This window comes from Camelus dromedarius, chromosome 16, assembly GCF_036321535.1.
Source record: "Camelus dromedarius isolate mCamDro1 chromosome 16, mCamDro1.pat, whole genome shotgun sequence".
Classification (NCBI taxonomy): Eukaryota; Metazoa; Chordata; class Mammalia; order Artiodactyla; family Camelidae; genus Camelus; species Camelus dromedarius.
This window is the reverse complement of record NC_087451.1, coordinates 9871608-9895204: the sequence shown is the minus strand read 5'-3', so window position 1 is coordinate 9895204 and position 23597 is coordinate 9871608. Positions and strand designations below refer to the sequence as shown.

Below are 23597 nucleotides of genomic sequence, written 5' to 3'. Positions count from 1 at the left end.
GAGCGTGGGAGCCGGCAACCTCTACACTGGCCTATTTCCCACTTTTACAACGAGCAGCAGGGCTCGGCCAGAACAGGTAACCTGTCTAATGTTAAAACAGTGCCAGAGGCTGGATTTTCAACCTAGGTATAAATTCTCTTCTCTTTCCCCCGTACTGACCAAAACTGAGACAAAATCACTTATTTGATTCCCTTTCTTCCTCCACTCTGCCACGAGCCAGTCTCTAAGTCTGTGTATTTGCCTTTCTGTCCACACAGTATGTATGTCTGTCCTGCCATAGACCAAGACCATCTTCAGTGAGACCAGCTCAAAGCTGTTTCTTCGTTGTTGTGTCAGAAAACAACACAGAATCATACTTTCCAAGTGCTGCATTTTAAATTTTATTAAAAACAAGCAAACATCTTCAACATATCAAATGCTTTAATTCACATTTCTCTGTCTGTAGGCATTGACCACAGCAACACAGACTCAACACAACAAAAGCAACTGACACAGGGAAGTGAAGTGTAGGGACAGGGTATGGTGGCCACGGCGGGAGAAGGTGCACGAGGCCAGCTGGCTGCTCAGGTGGAGCCGTCACAAGCGTCCTTGACACCGCGAGTTCGCAGACCCGCTTCAGCCAGTTCATGTGCACGTGACCAGGCCCAGGGATCCGGCTGCTCTAAACTTGCATACAACAGGATTAAGACTGGAGCCAATTCATCTGCCGGGCTCATTCAAGCAGATCAAATTTGAAAGACTGCGGGCAGAGCCCCGACCAGGAAAATGACAAATGTCCTTATGAGCCATTATCACCCAACAACACACAAAGCGCCCTTCCTTACTCTGGGAATTGCTCAGGTAGCCCGACCTCCTCATCGGATCAGCATGCCCCTTTGCCTGGACAATGTTACAGGAACAGACACAGCGACCTAATGTTCCAGTTCTCTTCAACATTCCGTGTCAGCCATCAGAAAGGAACACACAATGCAGATTTCCTACATTATAGGAAGTGCATTCTGCTTCGACACTTTAACACTGGTAGCCCAGGGCATCTTTCAGAGACTGAGGAAATATCCCAGGTCTGGAATCAGCAGTGCATTTAAGTTTATAGTTTCTAGCTGACTTATTTTCTGCAGATATTTCTGTAAATGACCAAGTCAATCATTTGTTTTGTGAACTTCTGTACCAGAGGGTGACATTTTTTGGTTCTTTCCCCGGAACCTTAGAGTGAGCCTTTTTGAGACCTGTGACTCTCATGTGGTGGCTACACATGTGGGGGTTGTAAGTGTGTGTGTGTGTGTGTGAGAGTGTGTGTATTTACACAACTAAAATTAAATATAACCATTTCTATACTACAATTAGAAATACAAGGAACAGAGGCTGTCAGTGCTTTACCGTTCAACAAAATGCCTTTAAAGTTTGTGAAATAGCCCAGTGGCCACATTCCAAGCAGCAACTGAGACATCCAAAATATTCTTTTTACAAAAAAACATGAGGTCTCTGAGTATGTAAAAACTAGTAGAAAATTAATCGGGTGACAGTCATTATAGTGGCTTCCAAACTCTGAAAAAAAAAAAATAGTGAAGACTTTTTTTTTTTAAAAGGAAGTGGTTTATCTACTGAAATCTGACCTGAAGCAGCACTCCAGCATAGGGAGAAAGCAGGAGCCCCAGGGGTCCCCCACTGGCCCCTGAAGCACTGTTTGTCCTCCAAGACTGCATGGATCACAGTCTAAAACCTACAGTTCCACATAAAAATCTGAGGCTATCAATTTTCATGTAATAGAGTTTATCAACTGGATAGGATATGAACAAGTTTTTTCACAGTGTTCCTTTACAAGACAGATTTGTGGGGAAGAGGGCAGTTAGTGGAGTAAAGGAAAGACAATTTTAAGAATATCCAATTAACTCAAATTTTCTGCATGGCGTTTACTTGGCAAAAGCCCTGGGTGAATGCATGAGGTACAGAGCAGTAATTTTAAAATTTCAGTGTGCGTCAGAAATGCCTGAGGTGCCTGTTAACAAAGCCAGACATGTCTACGTCCATCTCCAGAGATATGCATTCACCAAGTCAAGGGTTGGTTGTTGGGCTTAGGTGTCCACACTGCCAACCAGCTCCCCAGGGGATTCTGCTGCTGCAGACAGACTGCAGATCATACTTTGAGAAACAGGAGATAAGCCTTGAAGGGAAAATTTGCAGAAGGCAGGGGCATACTTTTAAAAAGTAAAACCAAAACAACCTCTTCTGTCTTGTCTCTGAGCATACATCTTCATTCAGATTGGGATAGAGTAACAACACTACTTTTTCTTTTTACATTTCTAGATTTTTTAAAAAATAAATCTATGTTTCATTGTCCCAAATTAGGCAGAATTAAAAAAAGTCTGAATATAAATTGCTGGTTCGTGTTTCAATATTATCATTTCGAGGGAAAAAACCTTTTGACCTTTTCAGCTGAATACATACAAATGACATATTTGGATCCACATGAATCTGTAAATTAATATAACCTTTAGAGCTTCCTAGATAGTGCAAATTTTAAATTCCATACTGTACATTAAATACAATTTTACCTTATATTACAAATGCACGCTGTTTTTCTTTTGACATGCTGGTAATATTCATTTTTACAGTGCAAAAAGGACTGATTACAATTTCTGAGTCACAGTACATTTTCTAGCTCTAAGTAGGCAAACATGTTTCAAAAAGCAAATACTACACGTTTCTGACACATCCTAAAAAAATAAAAATAAATAATTTTGACCATAAAAGTTTTATAAACATTAGCTACATTAAGGGTTCACAGCTAAATTGTTGCAGAAAACCTAAGACACATTTCAGATCATGTAATCTTACCATCAGACAACTTGTATTTAAAAACATGTCAGTTTTGATTTCTATTAAACATAACAAAGCACTGAAAATTATCACCATCTACTTATGGGACCCATAAGAGCTGCCAGGTACTCAGTATTTAAGATACTAGGCTTGTGAGGAGTCAGGAATGTATTAGGACAGCAAAAGATGGGAGAAGTCTGAAAACAGACATGGAGACGTGCTTTACTTCATATATTTCTTCCTGAGAATGTAGAAGTTATTATTTTTTAAAAAATCAAGACAGTTTAAAATGGAACAGAAACATCCTGTGGCAAATTATTTTTTGTAAAGTGCAGAATCCCTGGTAATGTCAACAATGGCTATCCTAATATGTAACTTGCAAACATTAGTCTTGTAAATTGTACTTACTTAAAACAAGGCACATGCCTCTACATTTATTTGAAATGCTGGGTAAATGTGCCTAAAAAGTTAGTGGGTTTTTCTAAAATAAGATAGTATGTTTTATGATATGGTATTCTGAAATAACTTTCCTAATCAAAATTAAATCTGAATGAGTGAATAAGGTAAGAAAAACTTCATGAAGTGTCAAATAGGGAGAAAACTTCACTGGATTATGAAAATTGAAAAAACAATTTGTTTTTAAATAAATGAGTGTTGTATATAAACATTTTTTTTTAAAAAAACCTGTTCTAAATCCAACATTACGGTTAGAGTACAGTTTTAACAATTAAAAAAACTACACAGTTATTTTGATATCCCATATTAACTATTTACTTTGATTGTATAATTAGCACTATGAATTATAGATAAAATATAGCCTAAGCAAAATGAATTAACAGTGTATTTGTAAAATGTGATGCCTGTAACAATTCTGACCATGAATTAAAGAATGAAACTCATTATACTCAAAACATGATCAGCCCATGAAAGAAAATCTACAAACTCTCCCTCCACCTCAACAGGTAACCTACTGTGAGAGGTGTATCAACAAGGTGAAAACAGATCTGCTCACAAAATCTTTCAGTACTAGAACTGAGCTTCTCCCACTGAGATCTGGAAGAGGTTAATTTAAGCAAAATAAAAATATTCTATATAGTGCACTGACTGCTGTATACTCTACTTAGTTGTTCCTTCAAAATACGGCCTGAGCCCGAAGGTGACTGAAACTTAAGTTTATGGCGCTTTATAATAGATGGCAGATTCATAACAAATCCTTTAGAGGAGCCAATGGCGTCCTGCAGGATACTTTCTAATCTTTCAGAGGTTAGTGTCATTAAAGACCACCAAGCTCACAAGTGGGCCATTTGTCATAAAAACCCCAGGCTGGAGGCCCCCCAGGGAGGCCCAGCTGCAGACCTGGGGAGCAGGGTGGCGAGCAGGAGGGGAGCCGGCTCCCAGGCGAACCATGAATCAGCCCTGCGGTACGTTTTTGGGAATTGAGGGTCAGATAAAACACTGAAACAACTTCAGCTACCCAAAAGTAGTTTGCCAGTGCTTTAAATCCCCTTCTGTTTTTAAAAACAGAGGAATATTTCTGAAGAATGAGAATATCTCAATAATATACTGCCAGGATAATTAAATTACACATTTTAATTATTAATCAATGGACTGCATGTCTATCTGATTGTGAGTAACAGAATTTATGCGATCAATTTACCAAATAAAACAATATATTGTAAACACTAAACACAGGTAACCACAACGAAGAAAATAAATAAGTAAAAAAAATATATCTCTCATTTTAAAATAAATAAGATATAAACATTTTAGCAGATGATTCTGTCCACTTCCCCGAGGGGAAATTCTGTTAAGTACTTTGGATATAAAAGACTACTCTATTTCAAAATACTACAAGACCACTACATTTTAAAAACTTATCAATCAATACTGAACTTTTTTGAGCAATTAATCTGACTAGTAAATTTTCTTTAGGACATTTTTTTGAATTGTTGACATTGTCTTTTACTCAAAAGGGAAGTTGCTGAACCATCCAGCTCGAAACCTGTAACTTTCAATCCAAAAGTGCTCTGAATGTTAACTTTTACAATTCACCTATGTGGTTTGCTTTTGGCTATAGTGGGATATAAACAAGATGCTGAATTTTGGTTCAACTTGATCAGTAACAGAGGTAATCAAACAACACTAGGGGATGGAAAATGCTCCTAAAATGAAACTTAAAATAAAAAATTTAAATACTGTCTTTCTTTTACACTTCTCCTTTTAGGGTTCCTGGAATTAGACACTTAGGGACCCATTTGGTGCTGGGCTGGAGAAGACCTTATTAAGAGGCAGCTGCAGAGGACGGCCAGCACGAACCATGCCGTCTGACACCACCATCTCCTTTCAAAAAAACAAGTCATTTTTTAAATGTTATGGTGTCACCACATTATCAATTAAGATGGAAATGATTTTTCCTCCATCCACGTCTTGTCGGATGTATGTGTCCATCAACTGTGTGGTTCAAGAATAAGGAACGAGAGCGCAGACTCCAGTGCACCTACTCAGACATAAAGCCTTCTTGGGATGTTCTGGGACTTTTAACAGTTAGTGCTATATGACCAAAGCATTTGCTGAAAAAAGACCAGGCATCTGAAAACAACTGAAGTCTGGCTGTTTTTGGAATGCTATTTACATAAATGTATACCCATTATACTACTGATGAAATGAAGACTAAACTAGATGACAGAGAAGTTCTATTATGGAGGAATATGCATCTACTCATTTGTGAGGATTCTGTACTAAGCTCTCACTTCCTCATCCATCTACTCAGTTTCCTTCGTGTCCTCTGGATCCGAAGTACTAGAGATGTCATCATCTGTTTGCTCTCCAGAGAAATATAACATCAGTGCATGTGTCTTGTGGGTTATGGTGACAGTGCAGGGCCCTTGGGCCCACGGCTCCCCATCTACCTGCATTGGCATCATCGAGCACTTCAGTATCAGCTAGAATCAGAGCACACAAAATTAGACAAAAGTCAGTCTCCAAGAGTCCAGAAAAATCTTCCTTAGTAACAGGCATAGTATCCCTTAACCCTTCTCAGGGACATTTCTTAGCATTTCATTCTTAGAAAATTAATCTGAATGTATCTTTATTCCTCGATTGTTTAAGGGATTTTTTTCCCACTGAATGCTTCATTTCTTCAGCTGGAGTGAGGGCCATACTCCCTGCTTCTTCCCCATCCCACTCACCTGTGGTGAGCACGAGCTGTAAACCACTGCTTAAGGAAAGCTATCACATGGACGTTTACTTCTACACATCAATGGCTTAGAAATGGACAAATCAGTCCATGACAGCAATATTCCACCTACCCGCACCGTGTGTGCTTGTCCTATTCGAAAAGGATTTGCCAGTTTCACTTGAATCTGAGCACAGTGGAAAGACCCATATACTCCAACGACTTCGAGTAAACCATCATCGTGCCTAAAGTTGGAAAAAGGAGATACGGATTATATGATGCAATAAAATAAAAGCAGTCACATTAGGACAATTACTTTTTTTCTTAAATTGAAGTATAGGCAGTTGTAATGTGTCAATTTCTGGTGTACAGCATAATGTTTCAGTAGGACAATTACTTTTTAACACAGGTGGGCCATCAACTTATTAAATATTGGTATTAATGAGGTATAAAAAAAAAACTTGAGGGAAAAATGTTAAAAGTCTACAAGGAACAACAGACTACTTTAAAGAAAACAGTAATATAAAAAACCAGATTGCAAAGGTACATACCTGGCAAGAGGGTAAGTCTCGTCTCCCATCCCTTCCCACAGTCTGCAGCCACCGCCCCAGTAGCCAATGTTCAGAACTATAATACCTTCCAAATTCGGCAGCTCTACTCGCTCACCATCCAGTTCTAGCTTTAAAGAAATTCAAGTAGTTAGTTACTACAGGGCACATTATTTCCAGACACATCCACTTAGAAGTCACATCCACTTTCTTGCAAAGATGTGAGAACTGCACGTGTAGAAGACAGCCTCCTCCCCTCACTCTAGGAATCTGGCCTTTCCCCCTTGTTCAATGTTTATTGTAATAACTGAATTATAACAAATGAATTTTTTTTTTACCAAGGTCATCAAAGACATCCTTTTTGTTAAACAGTATTTTTTTCCAGGCCTCATCTAACTTGCTGTTTTAATAGCACCTGACACTGCTGACTCTTCCTCCCCATTTTCCTAAAATATTCTCTTCCTTTGCGTTCTGGGAAGCAGGCTACTTCTCTGGATGTTCCTCCTCAGTCACTCCTGAGCACTCACTTCCAGCCTCATGTTGAAGGCATTCCACAGAGCTATGCACAGGCTCCTTTCTCTTCTCATGCTACACACTTTGGAGGAAAATCGGAGCCATTTCTGTCTTGTTCATTGCCACCTCTGGCTGACAGCTCTATTTTGCTAGTCCAGGAAAGTGAACTGGGCTAGATCTGGCTATTCAATAGCCAACAAAACACTTCCAACTGTGGCACCTAAAGCTACCATGCACAAAACTGAGTTAAGCATCCTTTCTGCAACTGACTTTCCCTCTGCCCTCCCCACACTGCTTAATCAGAAACCTGGGAATTATCTTTGACTTCTATGCCTTTATCCTCCATATCCAATTAATCATTAAAAACAACGGATGCTATATGTCTAAGTATCCACCCCTCTACATTACTCCTGATGGTACCCCAGTCCAGCACCCCTTCATTTCTCTTGCTTTACTCTCCTCTTATTCATCTCTCAGATTAGTCAGATTGACACTTATCTCCTACTACAACCCCTCAATGATCATGATCAAATCCAAGTTCCTTAACAAATCACAACTTCCTCTGTAATTTGGCTTCTGTCCATCTCTCCAGCCTCAGCTCTTGCCTGCCGCTTTTCCTCCTGCAAGCTATGCCCCAGCTTAAACACACTCAGATATACCCTGTTCTCTCTTGCTTCTGTTCTTAGCCTAGAATAATTTTCACCTCTTTCTTCACTTGGCTAAGCTTTAATTTTCAGATTCCAGCTTGCCACTTCTTCCAGGAAGACTTCCTTGTTAGTCACTGTCCCTAAACAGTTTCTCTAGCCCCTGGGTCATGCACTGCTCTTATGTATTCCTCTAGGGCTGCACGTTTTCCTCACCATATCACTTCTCATACCATACTGCAATGTGGTTTAAACGTCTTTCTTCCCTCTAGACTGTAAACTTAGTGACAGCGAGGGATTCATCGTTGTGTCCCCAGAACTAGAACAGCGCCTGGCATCCTGTAGGTGGTTTCACAAATAATTTCTGTGTAAATAAACTATCAGACAAAAAAAGTGTGACCTCGTATGCTTCACTCTACCCATGCTATCAAAGCCCAGGAGAAAGGGAAAGGATAAAGCAGGAGACTTTTTAATGGGATTATCTCACTGCTCCCCCTGTGCTGTGGCAGCAGGGGCCGCCAGGTCAGCATCTGCCGGGCTGCAGCAGCTTCCTTTGGCCTGTGCACAGTCAGGCTCCTCCCTCTCTGCTCATTTTTTCACTTTCCCCAAGCTGTTTGTTGTCTGGCTCTTCCCTTTCTACTTATTTTACTAGTTCTAGGTTTTGCTGTATTAATGTCTTTGTTGTTGCTGTTAACCATTACAGATTCTTTTTGGAAGCAAGCAAGAAATACATGTAAAACTTTGCCATATCATGATGTCAGGGACATTGCAGCAATAAGTAACCATGAGTATCCTATTTCTACTGTTCATACATTTCTATTTTGCTTTACTATGTAAGAGGGATACAGCGCAACCGTAATACAAATTAAACTTTAGGCTTAAATTTCCCCTGAGAGTCCATGATGAGTCAGGCACCGCATTAGGTAACTTCACACTGGTCATCATGTCTGAACGGATGCTATTCAGTGTAAGAGTTAAACAGACTCTGGACTTACATAAACCTGGGTTCAAATCCTGGTTACCTGTGTACTCGGGCACTTTGTGAATTCGGGAAAGTTATCTAATTTCAAACAGTTTTCTGAGTTATGGGAATCTAATAGTACCTGCCTTCCAGGTTGTGGTGAGAATTTCATTGGATAATGGATATAAAAGCACTTAGTAAAGTGCCTGGTACAGAGTTAATACTCCGTATGTGTTAGCAAAATATGTTAATGGAAAATTCAGCTTTTTTGTTAAAAAGAAAAAAGTCCATAATCCAGAGACCATTTAAAACCTTAAAAGCTTACCTCAACTTTTTTATTCAAATCTTTACATTCTTGCACTAAGCAATCTTTGGTTCCATAAAATAAGTACACAGCCTATGAGAAATGAACAGAAAACATGATATTAAAGAAATCTGACGAGCCCCGTAAGCAAGAAAAAGATACTGAAGCAAAGCTCCCTGACGTGACTGCTGAGCCGGGTTTCCGCAGAGCGCACTATGTGCTGACGGGAGAAGGGGCGCCATTATTTCTGAGTTTAACTAGCCCACTTTCTCAAGGGGAATGTAGGTTAGGGTGGTTTGTGCTTAAATGGTATTTTCTCCCAGCTTTTCCAAAAAGCTACACTTTATAAAGAAACACTATATTAAAATGCGAAAATTCCACCTTTTCCTAGCACTTCAGATTACTTAATGGAATACAGATAAATCTAGCAAACATTTTATAATCCTTTTCGAATATAGAAAGGTTGATGGAAGCACTGAGATGTTAATTACCACTTGTATAAACATCAATACTTACTGCCTTAGTAACTATATTAATAAAAGAGAACTACTTGTAAATTTGAAATATTTGTAAAACAGAACCAGGAACAAAATTGTTTTACATCCATTTTTCACATCCTGTTGCTCAATCACCAAAAGTCATTAAAAAAATTCCAAGACAGAACTTCCACCAGTGGAATCAACTGTGCTAGAAACCAGAGCGATGATCTTAGTTAAACTGGTAAACCCACTGCTCCTTTTCTTACTTCGTCTGCCTTTTAGTTTTTTCAAGCCAATGGAATCTACTTTTCCATTAATGACTTCACCAAAAATTTATCTTGCCTAAAATTTCTTTCCAATTCTTGTTGCCATTTAAGTAAGATAAACTATCATATATTCTATTTAGTTGCCATCTAAGCAAAATATGCTGTAAAACATTCCAACTTCGAGTTAAAAAATTTTTGTCACGGTTATAAAATACTTTAATAAAATACATTTAAGGATCTAATTTGACAGTCTTACACAAAATGGAGCAGGCAAATGTTTCCATAAGTTAGTTCTATCTCAATCTACTTGAAAGAGTGCTAGATATAATTGAACTATTGATTTTTACCTTCGATCATAAGCAGGGAATGTTATTTTATCCAACACACCTTATTAAGAATTCTGCTAGAAAACAGAGATGGTGCCTTCTCACGATGAGCGTGAAAATTGAGAGCCATAAGAGCATCAGGTCCAACAGAAAAATAGTTGTTCATTGTGAATTCCTGTGAAAAAGGGTAAGTAAGAATGAGCAAGAGATTATGCTTCAGTCAAGCCTGTGTCATATAGTAAGTATGTAAATCTTAGTCTTTATGTTCTTTATGAAAATGTAAGACTTTCTGCATTTACTTTCCACATAGAGCTATTTCATGCTATCCAGTGAAGTTTCTAGAAATAAAGCTTCAGTTCAAAGGCTGATATTTATAGACATACATTTCTTTTTCCATTTCTGTTGAATATGCTACGTCTAAATGGCTCTGCTTTGCACCCAGGCTTTCCACTCCCGTGTTCCCGTTATAGTTGCTTGTTATCCTCACCAAGCTCAGGCTCTCAGCTTTTTCAGCCTCAACCTAGGGTACTGGTCCCGACTTAATTCATCTTACTTCCCAACCCAGCCTGGATTCCTCAGTCTGTCTCCAGCTTGATCTTGTTCCTGAGCAATAAGCTTGAATTTTCAACTTCTTGTTCAGTGGGCCACTGATTCAAGGCTGACATGCCCTAAATCTAATGCATTTTCTTCCTACTCAAACTTGAAACTCTTTTTTTTTCTTATCTTGTTAATGTTATTTCTGCATATCTCATCCTAAAGACTAAAAATCTGGTAGTAATATATATTTTCTCTCTGCCCCTAATACCAATCAGCTGCCAGGTTTTGATCAATTCTACCTCTAAAATGTCTTTGAATTGGCCTCATCCTAACATTCCCCTTGTTTTGCCACAGTGCAGGTTTCTAAGCTATTTTCACACTATCTCCAGAGTATCTCTTTAAAAATACAAACCTGCTATTCCTGTATCATTTGCTACTTGTTAACCACGTTTTGTACCCTCTAGTCCATTTCCCCTACCTGGAAAGTCTCTTGTTCCTTTCCCTGTTGATCGAAATTTTATTTGCCAGCTCCAACTCCCATGTCACTTCCCCTGAAATCTTTGCAGCCTGATCTAGCAGGGCGGGACCACGCACACCTGCAGCCTGTTCCATGACCAGCTCCCTAGAGATAAGCACCTGTCGCTATGTCCCACCACAGCGCCACACCCTGTACAATGGAGGCACACCATTGTGTTTGTTGAGCCACTCATAGCTGCAGCCCTAAAAACATACCTTGGGTTTTCTTAAGTTGTAGTAGCCTTTATTTGTTACTTGAACTTTCCATCTAAAAAACAGAAGTCAAAAGGGTCAGTAATTATCACCAAATTAACTGCCAATGAACTATAATTATTACCAATCAACCCTGGGTGCCTGGCAGATGAAGTTCTACCAAAACAGCATTTGGAGAAATAAGCACATTTAAGTGAGTACATGAATTCGGAGATAAGTACCTGGCGTAATTTATGACTTCAGTCCTTATAGAACAACAAAATAAAGAGCAACAAAATGAATGCCAGCATCTACATATAAGTACAACTAACAAAGTCTTTCACATTTAAATTACATTTAACTTTATACAAGTCTTCATTTATAATCCAAACAACATTCCCAAAGCTCAAGAAATCTACTTTTGAGGGAAGGGTAACTTACCTGTCTAATTTAATTCCATCTGCTTCCATCACATTTCTTAAGACTTGTGCGACTGGGATTTCTCCTGCGTAACCTGTACCCCAGCCCAAGGTATTGGACAGATCGTTGCCTGTTCCCAGAGGCAAGACTGCAACCTGTGGAATGTACTTCTCTTGTCCCTGTAATATGGAAGATGTATTTCAGATTTTTCTCTTCAAACTATTTGTAGGGTAATAATACTTGGTAAAATTTAAAGCCCAAATCAATAAAGATATAAATATAACAATAACTGCTTAATAATAATATTAAAAATTGGTAGGGTCCTCTAACATTCATCTGCATGATAAAAAATAACCACAAATACTGTATGAGTATCTTTGAAATGGTTCTGTGAAAGGCAAGTAGGTCTTAGAAGATGGATACCTTAATCTTCATTTCATCAACTGCATCCAGGACCCAGCCCACAGTCCCATCCCCACCACAAACAAGTACTCGAGCTGAGTAATAGGGAAGAAGAGTACAAAGTTGCAGCGCTTTGACAGGGGGAGTTTTAGTTACATCAAAAACCTAGAAATGAAAGAAAAGGAAAAAATTATTTTCATACAACACTGTCCTCCATCTATGAGGATAATTTCCCTTTAGGTGAGTACAGGCCTGGCTAAATGTCAATATTGGCTACGATGCGTTTATCTTTAACAATATGCCAGCCTACATTCACTGTGGCTATGTTCATTGCTTTAACAACCATTACAATCCAGGGAAAATGTCTAACTAAAAATGAAAAGATTAATAGTTAAAGGAAGATTTTCTCTTTGGTTACCTGGACTGGATTTAGGAGGATCCTAAATTCTCCCAACAGCCCTTCTCCCATGTTAGTTCCACTGCGAGAGTTGGCCAGGATTATTAACGGAGTCCATTGTTTTCCAAGCTTCGAGGCTAGCTAAAAAAATTAATGCGAGTGAAAAGTGCTTACTATCTCAAAGATGGTGAGCAGTACGTTTTTTATTTCTTAGTAACAACAGTGCTATAAATTTGCTGAGAGAAAAACAACTTTCCAATTGATACAATATAAAAATCAAAGAATTCTAAGAATGGAAAGGGTCTTTACAGATTAACTAATTTAATTCCACTTAATATATAATCCTCTTCTACATTATTCTAGATAAGTCATCCAGCATATACTTGGATACTCAGGTAAGAAGAAACTGGCTAACAAGGCAGCTCATTCTACTAAACCAAATTATTAGAAAGTTTTGACTTAAACTGAGTTAAAGATCTGTCTTTCAATAACTTTCATCATTCTACTTTTGCTTCCTGAAGCAAGCACTGATTTTACTTGTTCTTCCATATAACTGTTGTGCTCAAACACCTGAATCATTAGATCTTTCATTAGCCTTATCTCCTAGGCAATACATTTCAACCGTTCATAGAATGGACATTGATTTTCTCTGTTCTCTTAAACTTGACTGTCCTTTTCTGGATATATTCTAATTTTCTAGCTTTTTTTTTTAAATTTATTTTTTAAGTATTTTATTTACTTATAATTTATTTTATTTTGGTAGAGGAGTAATTAGGCTTATTTACTTTTAGAGGAGGTACTGGGGATTGCACCCAGGACCTTGTGCATGCTAAGCATGTGCTCTACCACTTGAGCTATACCCTCCCCATAGCTTTTTTTTTTTTTAAAATGGGATATTCAAAAATTGATTCAAGAATCTAGATTCATACAAAGCCCAAAGTCAAATGAAATTAATGTTTCTCTAATCTAACCACATCTTTCTTCTCCTTTTCTCCTTATGGATACAAACATTAATGAAGATGTTTCATTGTTTTACTTAGTGATTCTGATCCCCTGTGATCTCAGATTGAATTCAGATACATAAGGAAGGGGTTGTACATTTAAAAAACAAGTACCACGACAACATTAAACATAATGTTTCAAATTTTAAGATGCATCCTTCTTTTGCAGGAAAATTGACAAAGATGACATTTAAGATATAAAATCTTTACTTGGAAAAAACACAATATAATTTTAGAATGAAACAGTTCAATTACTTTGGCATATTCAAATAGGAAATAAATGCATATTTTTAGTACTGAAAGATACGGTTATATCAAGCTTCATACACATACATACTGCAAAGTGTTGTCACCAGCTTTAACGTTCACCACTATCTGTGCGAGCATCTAATGTGCAATGTAAACTTATCTCTAGGCACCCTATGTAAGGTTCCGAACGGAAAAACACTTTTAGACAATGTGTGAGGAAAATCTACTTTCTTTTCACAGACATTAGCCATGAATCCCATATCTAGCTGTTCATCAGAAACATCTGAGGACTTAAAACAAAGATGGATTTCCAGGATTTCCCCTAAATCTACTAAATGAAGCACGATGATGGAGGTGGGCTTCCTCAAGTGATCTGGATGCAGGCAGTGACTTTAGGGACCACTAACAGAACATTTAAAATTTCCCTTCAGACATGAAAGCTCTCAAGAGCCCAAATTTGCGGCACATATCTAGGAAGTGGGTAGGGCTTTACAAGTCTTACCATCGTGATTCCTCTCACACGCACAGTTGTGTGAGTGTTTCACATCCTAACTTAGGTAACTTTTTGGAAATCAATTATACAAGGAAAAATAAACTCTGATTACCATTGCATAATCCGTTTTTCTGTCTTTACGCATCTGATTAATAGAGGTTAAATAACCTGGTGGAATGATGAGGTTTTTGAATTCACCAAAATCACACTTTTCATTCTTTAAGCTGTTTTTCATGCATTCATCATGTACTGTTTTCTGACACCAAATGCACCTGAGGGAAGGGAGAAACAAAGATAATTATTAGCTTTAAATCATCATCTTACGATCTGCAAACCAATCACCTTTGCCAAAAAAATTAAAATAGTGATTGCATCACCGATGAGCATAAAATCTGGCAATAAAATATTTATAATCATATCTGCACAGTGTAAATGGAGCAATCAAGTCTGAATCTACATGGCAGTTTAATCTAACAGTGGTCTTAAAGTGTGGTCCAGGGAAGATCCTTTCAGGGTGTCTCTTGAGGTTAAAATCATTTTAATAGTAATATATTATTTCACCTTCATTCTCTCAAAAGTGTACAACTGCGTTCTCTGGAAGCTATATGATATGTGCTAAATCAACAGACTGAATGCAGAAGTGAACAGGAGAATCTAGCTGACTGCTACACCAAAGAAATGTACCAAAAATATAAAACAATGTCAATCTTCTCACTAAATTTTCACAAAAATACTTTATCATTATTTTAAAAATGAACATTTAAACAATTTCTCAGTTTTAATTTATAACATAGTAAATACCAGTAAACATAATCCACATAAACAAAAGCTGATCTAGAACAATGGTTCTGGGTATTATTTATTTGTGCTTTGGTTGGAAACGATTCATGAGGCCTAAAGGCCTTGCTGCTTAAATGCCTCACTGGCCTAGGTCCAGGTTTGAAAACCTCCTGATTTATAACCATCTGTGAACACTCAAGTAAATAAAGCAAAACAGTCAATTTCTTATTAGCAGTTAATGCAAAAGTAATTTGTATGTTTGCATATGAAGTACAGGCACATTTATGTTCAAATTTGCCTCTGTTTGAACCCATATGTGAAACAAGCAGAGACTAGTGCTGGTAAAAGTCCTGGGCTTCTATTATTAATCTGCTAAGTATTTAATCCACTCACAGATAAGTCAGATCTGACTGTACAGACAAAAGCTAGCTCAAAGAAGTTAACAGTTGTCATTAAATAAATAAAGAATTTAAAAAAGAGGATAAAAACTCTTTCACTCCAAGGTCATCTCTCCTGGACTTCTATTTTTAAGTTGTTTTTTCTGTTGGATGTTCAAATTTGTTAAGTAATTACTACTGTTTACTCAAGAATCCCATTTACTGCTGAAATCAGAATTATCCACGTGACCTGATAAAGAGAAAACTGTAAAATAACTTGCATGATAAACTTTGTTAACACTTTCTTTCAACCTAAGCTTGAGAAACTACAATAGACTGCTTAAGTAGTCAAAGTATACCACCTACAACTACTGCTCTACTGTTAACTTTAAAATAGTGTATTCCTATTGAAAGTAACCTGAAAGGATACCCACTGAATTATTTCACAATGGTTTCCTCTGGGAAGAAAGGTGGGAGGGACAGATGAGAACATTCACTTTTTACTCCATGTTCTTTTTATTGCTTGAATTTCTTTCTTTCTTCCTTTTTTTTTTAAAAAAAATATTTAACAAATGCTTTACTGTGAGAGTAACTTTCTCAATGTCCATAATATAGATGCACTTTCATAATCCAATAAACAACTCAAAAAGTTTCACAGCCCAATAGTAAATGTAAGTTTCCAATTTGAATGAAGTCTAAAATACACAAGTCAGAGCCCTGACCATACAAAAGGATAATACTCAAAGGACGCTCACAGTTCAGAATCACCCCACTGTTTCTGTGGAAAACCCAAGGCAATTCCTTGGTAGTAACTGGGTTTAACAGTATTATAATTCTACTGGACAAATTATATCAGGGATCTCTCAATTCTGGAATCCCAGTATTAATCGACTACAAACAAGTATTAGCCCACATCTGTCACCAATGACTCAGAAGTTTCTTTCTAACGAACTGACCATTAGATTTCCATAGTTCTGAAATGGCCAACAGACCACAGAAAGACACTTCTTTAGGCTCCTGCTTGAAACCAACAGCTTCAGCAAACTGCTGGCCTTGATTCTGGGCCAAATATTACTTGAGTGTCTAAACACCAGTATATGTCCATGAACTACTTGTATAAATTTTTAAAACTGTATTTTTAAATAAAATGATATAGGCTATGCTTGATAATTTAGATAATACAGAAAGGCATAAAATAAAAGTCATCCAGATATAGTTACTCTTAACTTTTTGATGTACTTATTCTGTTTCACAGTCCCTAGTTGGTTTTTCAGATTAGGGATATGATGCATGTATATCTGGACGGTACTTTTCTTCAGAAATTGCATCATGAATTCTGTCCTATGCTATTAAGTATTTTTTTAAAAAAAACACGGTTTGTAAAGAATGTGTAATATCCATCATGCAGATATACCATAGTTCATTCAACCCTTCCTTAAAAACAAAACAAAACACATTTAGATAGTTTTTCTAAGTATAACCAACATGATACACAACCTTAAACATAAATGAGATTATTTCCCTGGAATCTTAGAAGTCAAGTTACTGAATCAAAGTGTGTCCGTCTTCCTAAGGTTCTTGAGGTGTCTGTCCAATACGCCTGATGCCAGTGCACAAAGGTGCCCCTCACATTTAACCTGTGCAAACACTGCTCAGAAGTATTTCAACACGTTTCCTTGATAATTTGGTGGACAGAAAAAGTATTTTGTTGTTTTAATTTGGAGGTCTTTGATTACTAGGCAAAACTTAGTATTCTTCTGCCTTCTTTTGTGATTCATGCTGTACATTCATCTTTTACTAAGTTTTAATAACTGCATGCACTTTTTATTTATGTAGGCTATCAACCTATTCTCTGTCATAGTGATTACAAACATTTCAGCTTTCTTTTAAATTTACTTTTTAATGCATTTAAGTTTACTTTTTGCTAGACAGATCTACGTTTCTCTTTATGGTTTATTTTAATGCTTTCATGCTTTGAAGTCCATTACAGAAATATTTCCAAATTAGGTAAGTATTCACCTATAGTTATTTACCTCTCACAATTCTCTTTTCATGTTTATGCTTTTAATTCAAGGCTTCTTAACCTTCTGGGGCTATAGATTTCACCGAGAATCTCGGAAAGTGCCAGGCTTTTCTGGAAACTCATCCATCCATGAACCAAGGAGACCCCTGCTACAATCCATGTGGAGTTTCTTTGGGTGTATAGTGTGATACTGGTGTTCTGTGTGATACAGGAGTTAACTTTTCCCCCACAAAGAGCACTTGTCCTAGCACGATTTGTAAACTCATCTTTTCTAACCCCACTGATTTGTGACGCCTTTGTCATTTACTAAATTTAAATTCTCATAAATTTCAGAAAAGACTCTTAACCAAGATGATGGCTGTTATCAGCCTTTGCTCTCTAAAGGTAAAGCCAAAATGCTTATTCCTTACTCAGCATTATATTTTTCCTGAGAAATACCATAATCAAAATTGAGACCTGTTCTCTTTATACATTTTGTAATTGGTATTTAACTTGATCTAGAGTCAAACTAATGGGAAAATAAGACATTACAAATAATGTCTTGATGTTTTAGTTTTAGCATCATTTAGCATCTCTGAGTGACTGTTTATGAAGTTTATTCACCAACTTTTTATTTCGAAAAATTTTAAACCTACACAGAAATCAAAAGAATAGCAAAATGAGTACCCTTCAGCCAACCCTTAATTCTGATACTTAATTAATGTTTTCTTCCACATTGGCTTTCTCTCTTTCAAAATAAACTCATATTTTGCTGAATCATTTGAAAAGAAATCATAGACATTATGAGATTCTGTCTTTCAATATTTCAGCATTTCCAAAACACAAGGATAGTCGCCTTCCTTTTCAAAATGTTTTGCATTAAAAAAAATTGTTTTACAAGAACACAGGTATGCCCACCACCTATATTCCGGTATCGTACTGTAATTGATTTGTTACATATCTATCCATCCATTAATCTGCCTTATTTTTGGCACACTGAAAGTAAATTGCAAACATTAGAATACTTCCTAAATACCTTGGCAAGCAGGCATATCATTACTCAGAATTCATTACTTGTTTATAGGTTTTTTTAATATAAAATTTATATATGATGAAATGTACAAATATGTACATTTGCTGAGTTTTGACAAATAAACATAATCATGTAACTTACATTATGATAACACAGAACATTACCCTAGTTGCCATTCTTGTGCAAGAGTGTGACTGTTTTATTTAAAAAGAAAAAATTCACAAGGGAAAAAAAGTCTGCTGGCAACACTGTTTATTTTTTCTAAAGTTACCTGTTCACAACAGTCTCTTCTTTAGTATGCTGGGGGAAGCAACAGAATTATATGTGAAGCTGAGACAGTCATCTATGAAATTCACACTGGAACAGGCTTGGCAAACTACAAATACAGCTGAATAAAGATTTATTGGAATACAGTTACCTCTTTCATTTGTATACTGTCTGTTGCTGCTTTGTACTGTGATAGACTGTAGAGTGAAGTAATTATGACAGGCCATATGGTCTGCAAAGCCTGAAATACTTATTTTTGGCTTGTTACAGAAAAAGTCTGCCAACCTTTACTTCAGAAAATAGTCTGGTAGCTTTCATTGTTTCAGATAATTAATGAAGTGAATAAACATGTACCCATAGAACCCAGAATTATAAAATTTAAGATCCAAGCCTAGACTAAAGCTGCCAATATAATTACCTTCTAAGAGTCAGAAGCTTTGCTTTATTAATCACAGTGTATGTTGAGGGAGGGGAGATGTAATGAACAAAAGGCCTTACAGATTCAAACATTTTTTATAAATAAAAGTATAATATAAACAAAAATGTTTTCTTAATGAGAGATAGACCAAAGGTTTATTTAATAAATGTAATGCATACTTAAAAATATAACCTAATTTCTTATTTTAGTCAGAAGAGAGGTTAGATGAAACAAGGGAAGTACAGGGAGGAGCGATAAGACAGGATACTTGGTGCAGACACACACTGTCACGGTCAGGGAAGAGGCTGGAAAACAGAGAAGAAAATAGTCTATGGGAAAACAGAATCTAGCACCATGCCTGGTATGAATCAGATGCTTAATACCTGAAAACTAAATAATGACTGAATGAGTATAAATTAAAGGGCCTTTGTCACTTACTCGGCAGAGTTTAACCAGGCTGTGGGCTTAAAATCAGTTATCACCGATCATTACGGCCCTTCGAAATGCTACCTTGTTGACCAGCCTTCTTAGTTCTCTCTAAACCTTGGACTTCCCAAGAATGTGACGCAGGCACAGAAGGAGCCCTCCTCAGGGCTGGATAAAACCCAGAGAGGGGCAGTCTGGTCTGTGTTTAAAGGTGCTGAACATTTATTTTGTTTCTTTTTCCAAAATACCTAATTCCTACAGAAGGTCATAGCAGACTGTGATCCTGAATAAAATTATTGGCTGAAATAAATCAGAACATTGCAGAACACAATACCACTTCAGGACACTGTGCTCTATTCTCTTGGGAATAATAAACACTTCCTAAATTACACAAGAACAGTTTTTACCATGGGTGAAGGGTTCTAGCACACTGGGAGCGGACTGCTCACTAACGGGCAGGAACAAGCTCATAAGGAAAAGGAGACCTAACAGCACAACGTTCACTGTGCTCAAAGGGAAGGACACAAAGCTAAGGACAGAGGCTCCTGGTTAAAACAGTATATAAATATAGCAGTGGTTCTTAAACTTCAGAATTACCTGCAGGGCTTGTTGAAGCAAAGATTGCTGGTTCCCAGCCTAAATTTCTGATTCAGTGGGTCTCGGGTAGGGTTAACATTACCAGGAAAAATAGAAGATGCTCATTTAAATTTGAATTTCAGATAAACAAGTAATTTTTTGTCTAAGTGTGACCCAAATATTGCAAATATTTTTTCTTCTTGTGCTAAACGCAAATATTTTATTTTATTTCCTGTGTTAAATCTAAATCTGTGTTAGAATTTGCATTTCTAACAAGTTCCCAAGTGATACTCATACGGCTGGTCTGGGGACTTTACTGTGAGAACCACTGAGTTATAGGATATTACTTCATCAACAAGAAGTAAAAATCTGGACACAAGGGTGAATAGATTAGGGAAGGATTCTTGGAGGAAAGGGCACCAGATGAGTCTTTAAGGATGCCTAGAAGCTAGCCAGGAGGAGGATACTTAAGCCTTGAGGAAAGTTAGTAAGAAAAACCCTGATATTTTAAGGAAACTACAATCAGCCTGATGTTCCTGGTGCATGACATTTAACCCAGATGGTGATAGATAAGATTAGAAGGGCAGGCAGGATCTAGAGAGCGTGAGGACCTTGTGTACCGTGTTAAGCACTTGGAGTTTACAATAAAGACCATCAGGGTAAATGATGGGGGTAACTGATGGGTTTTAAATAGAGCAGGGGCCCCATCAGATATGCATTTTTAGAAAGGTCATTTGATTGGAGAATCAGAGCACTGTGACTGTTAAAGAGTATATGAAATACAGTTAAGATATTTATAGAAGCCATTTTAATCTAATTCTGCACAAAGAAGGGAAGGAAATAAAACAATACCCAATTCATGTCTTCCTTCCAGCTAATCCCAAATCCCTAAGACTAAATCTTACCTAGGGAATCATGAAATTTTTTCAAGGCACTGGTCACCTAGCTCTGTTGCCAAAAGGACATGTAAATTTGAAAGATATCAAATAAAAATGGGTAGTTACAAAGCTCTGTAGTTGTTTAAAGTGTATTTTTTGGGAAAACTTTCCTTAAGTCTAAATTTGATAAGTAAAATTATTTAAAATAAGATTAAAAAATAAGTGTTGGCATAACAGTGCTCATGCTAATTTAAAAAAAGGATTTTTAAATAAAACAACCAAAATATAAACCAAAATGAAAATAATCTGCTATCTTGTGCCAGTTTTCTATTTCCGTTCTTAAATGTGTTTAGGGATCTTTCTATTTGTCAGAGACAAAACCATCACAATGAAGATGTCCAGACTTAAGACTGAGACAAGGCTAGGGGTTAGCATTCCTAACCCTGTCCTGGGGGTTAGGAATCCTGGATGCCAGTTCTACTTTAGCACTGAGTGAAATTCTCTGAGCTATAAAATTCTCTCAAATGTAAAGTAAGTTAGAAAAGATAATCTGCAAAGCAGCATCCCCTTTTATCACCGATCTCTAACATGAGCAAAGGACATCTTCACTTATTTTCAGACAATATTTAAGTAGACAAATGTGCTGTCCAGTGTGTATTTAAAAGCTACTAAAATATTGGCTCAATCAAAGTCACTTGGCTAAGACGCTACATGTCCTGGAAGACCATCCAGCAAAAGAAGTATCCCTTTAAGTGTTCTTTTGGAGTATATTTCACTATAGCACCAAACCTATATTAGAAAAAGACTTAAAAGTGCTGCCCTGGAATGACCCTTGTTTTCATTGTACATTCATAGTACAATACTGAGAATGAGTCAGGTTTGCAACTCTAGGGAAAAGTTAACTTGTCCATACTTCATTTTTCCTCACGCAAAATGGAGATAAGCAACAGTAACAAAAGCTAAAATAAAACATACAGTGGCCATAAAGTAGGGAGCACCTAGAGACCTCCGGATGAAGGCTAAGAGCCACGTTTCGTTATCCAAAGGGGCAGGTTGGCTAAGGAGTGTAGGCTGGATGCCTCATCTTGGCAAATGACTACTGCAAAGCAGCCTCGCTTGGACAATACCAGGGTTACTTACTAGCTTGCTTCTTTGAAGTGGGAAGTTTAGGCCATTTGTGGAGATCAAAGCAGACCTCGACGCCCACTCTTTGACATCCTGACTCCCACCAAGCATTCTGGGACAAGCAGTACCCACAAAGGCTGTACCTGTAGTCGCAGAGCTTGGGTTGACTGCCGCACTGCTGCTTGCAAACCACGCAGTAACTGCACAGGGGGACGTTGCCCCGGATCCAGTGGTGCTGCATGGCGTCCAGGGCCTTGCTGTCACTCTTGAGCATGATCTCCTTGCACTGGAAGCGCTTGTCGGCCTTCTTGAGGCAGCCCTCGTCCACGCGCAGCCCGCAGCAGTCGCAGAAGGCGCCCTGCAGGATGTGCTGCGCGCACACGCAGCAGTAGGTGGGATGGCTGAACAGGTCCGTGTCGCGCCACCCGTGCTTGCTCTTCCGGAAGATGTCCCTGCGGTGCAGCTGCCGGCGCGACCGCTGAAGGCTGCACCAGAAGGTGATGAACACCGGCAGCAGCACCGAGCACAGAGTCCACAGGATCAGGTGCCCGTCCGCAAACAGGCCCTCGTAGGGCGCCGGCCGCTTCTCCCCTTCCATCTTCTCCAAGGACGATTCTACCAGGAGAGACACGAGCGGGTCCACCTTAGGCTCGCGGTCCCCGTCCCGCCCTCCTTCCTGCCTTTCAGGGGATCCCGAGGGCGCTCCGTTCTCTGCAAGGAGAGGCACGTGCACCGTCTTCACCGCGGCCCGACCCCCGAGCCTCAGGGTCGCCGGGCCGCGGACCTGCAACGCCGAGGGGGCGGCGCCTAGCGCTGTCACGCTCCGTCCCGTCCCTCCTCCTCGGCCTTGGCAGCCACCCCCTCACCTCGCCCGGCACGGGGAACGGAGCAATCACAATGTACGGGCTGCTCCCCACCGAAAGGCCGACGCTGCGCCCGGGGCTTTGGGAGCGACTGCCGGCGTGGGCCGCGCGGCGCCGCTCAGCGTCCGTAACGGTTAGTCCAGGCCCCGCACGCCACTCCCGGGCGGCGGGACACAAACAGATGCGTGCCGCCGCTCCGGCCCGAGAGCGGCCTCCCGCAGCTCCGCACCCGCCCGCCGCCGCGCGGCCCCGCCCCTCTCGCGAGGCCTCAGGGAACAGGGCCTCTGCCCCACCGCCCCTCTGGCCCTACCTCGCATGTGTTGGTGGCGCGGCTCCAGGGGCACAGCCTCAGGCCTTCCTCCGTTCCTCGCGCCGCCGCGCGCGGGATCCCGACTCGGGACCCGCTTGGCGTGCGGAAGCCAGTGAAGAGGCCGGGCCCGCTGGGCTGGGCGGAGGTGTGAGGTGCGACCGGAAGGCTGACGGGCCTTTGGGGGCGGGGTCTTGGGAAGAGTGTGGGGCTTGGTGGGAAGGGCGGGCCCGTGGGCGTGGCTTAGGGAGACCCGTGGGCGGAGTAACAATATATTGCAGGTGTTAGGATGGATGGTTGAGCCC

At 39.0% G+C, this 23597-nt stretch overlaps 1 protein-coding gene and 1 non-coding gene across 2 annotated transcripts; both read right to left on the bottom strand.

Annotated features, from left to right (window-relative positions):
- Nucleotides 1–356: 356 nt before the first annotated feature.
- Nucleotides 357–23597, bottom strand: DGKE (diacylglycerol kinase epsilon). Its single transcript, XM_010990377.3, has 12 exons — nucleotides 23296–23597; nucleotides 22266–22737; nucleotides 14353–14512; nucleotides 12519–12638; nucleotides 12122–12265; nucleotides 11720–11877; nucleotides 11303–11354; nucleotides 10095–10208; nucleotides 8984–9055; nucleotides 6544–6671; nucleotides 6126–6237; nucleotides 357–5759 (listed from the first exon to the last, which is right to left on the bottom strand). Exons 1-12 carry the CDS (start codon nucleotides 23300–23302, stop codon nucleotides 5580–5582), a joined length of 1719 nt encoding a protein of 572 aa, XP_010988679.3. The 5' UTR covers nucleotides 23303–23597; the 3' UTR covers nucleotides 357–5579.
- On the bottom strand, nucleotides 16329–16465 carry LOC116157999 (small nucleolar RNA SNORA2/SNORA34 family). Its single transcript, XR_004142229.1, has one exon. It is a non-coding gene; the product is annotated as a small nucleolar RNA SNORA2/SNORA34 family (small nucleolar RNA).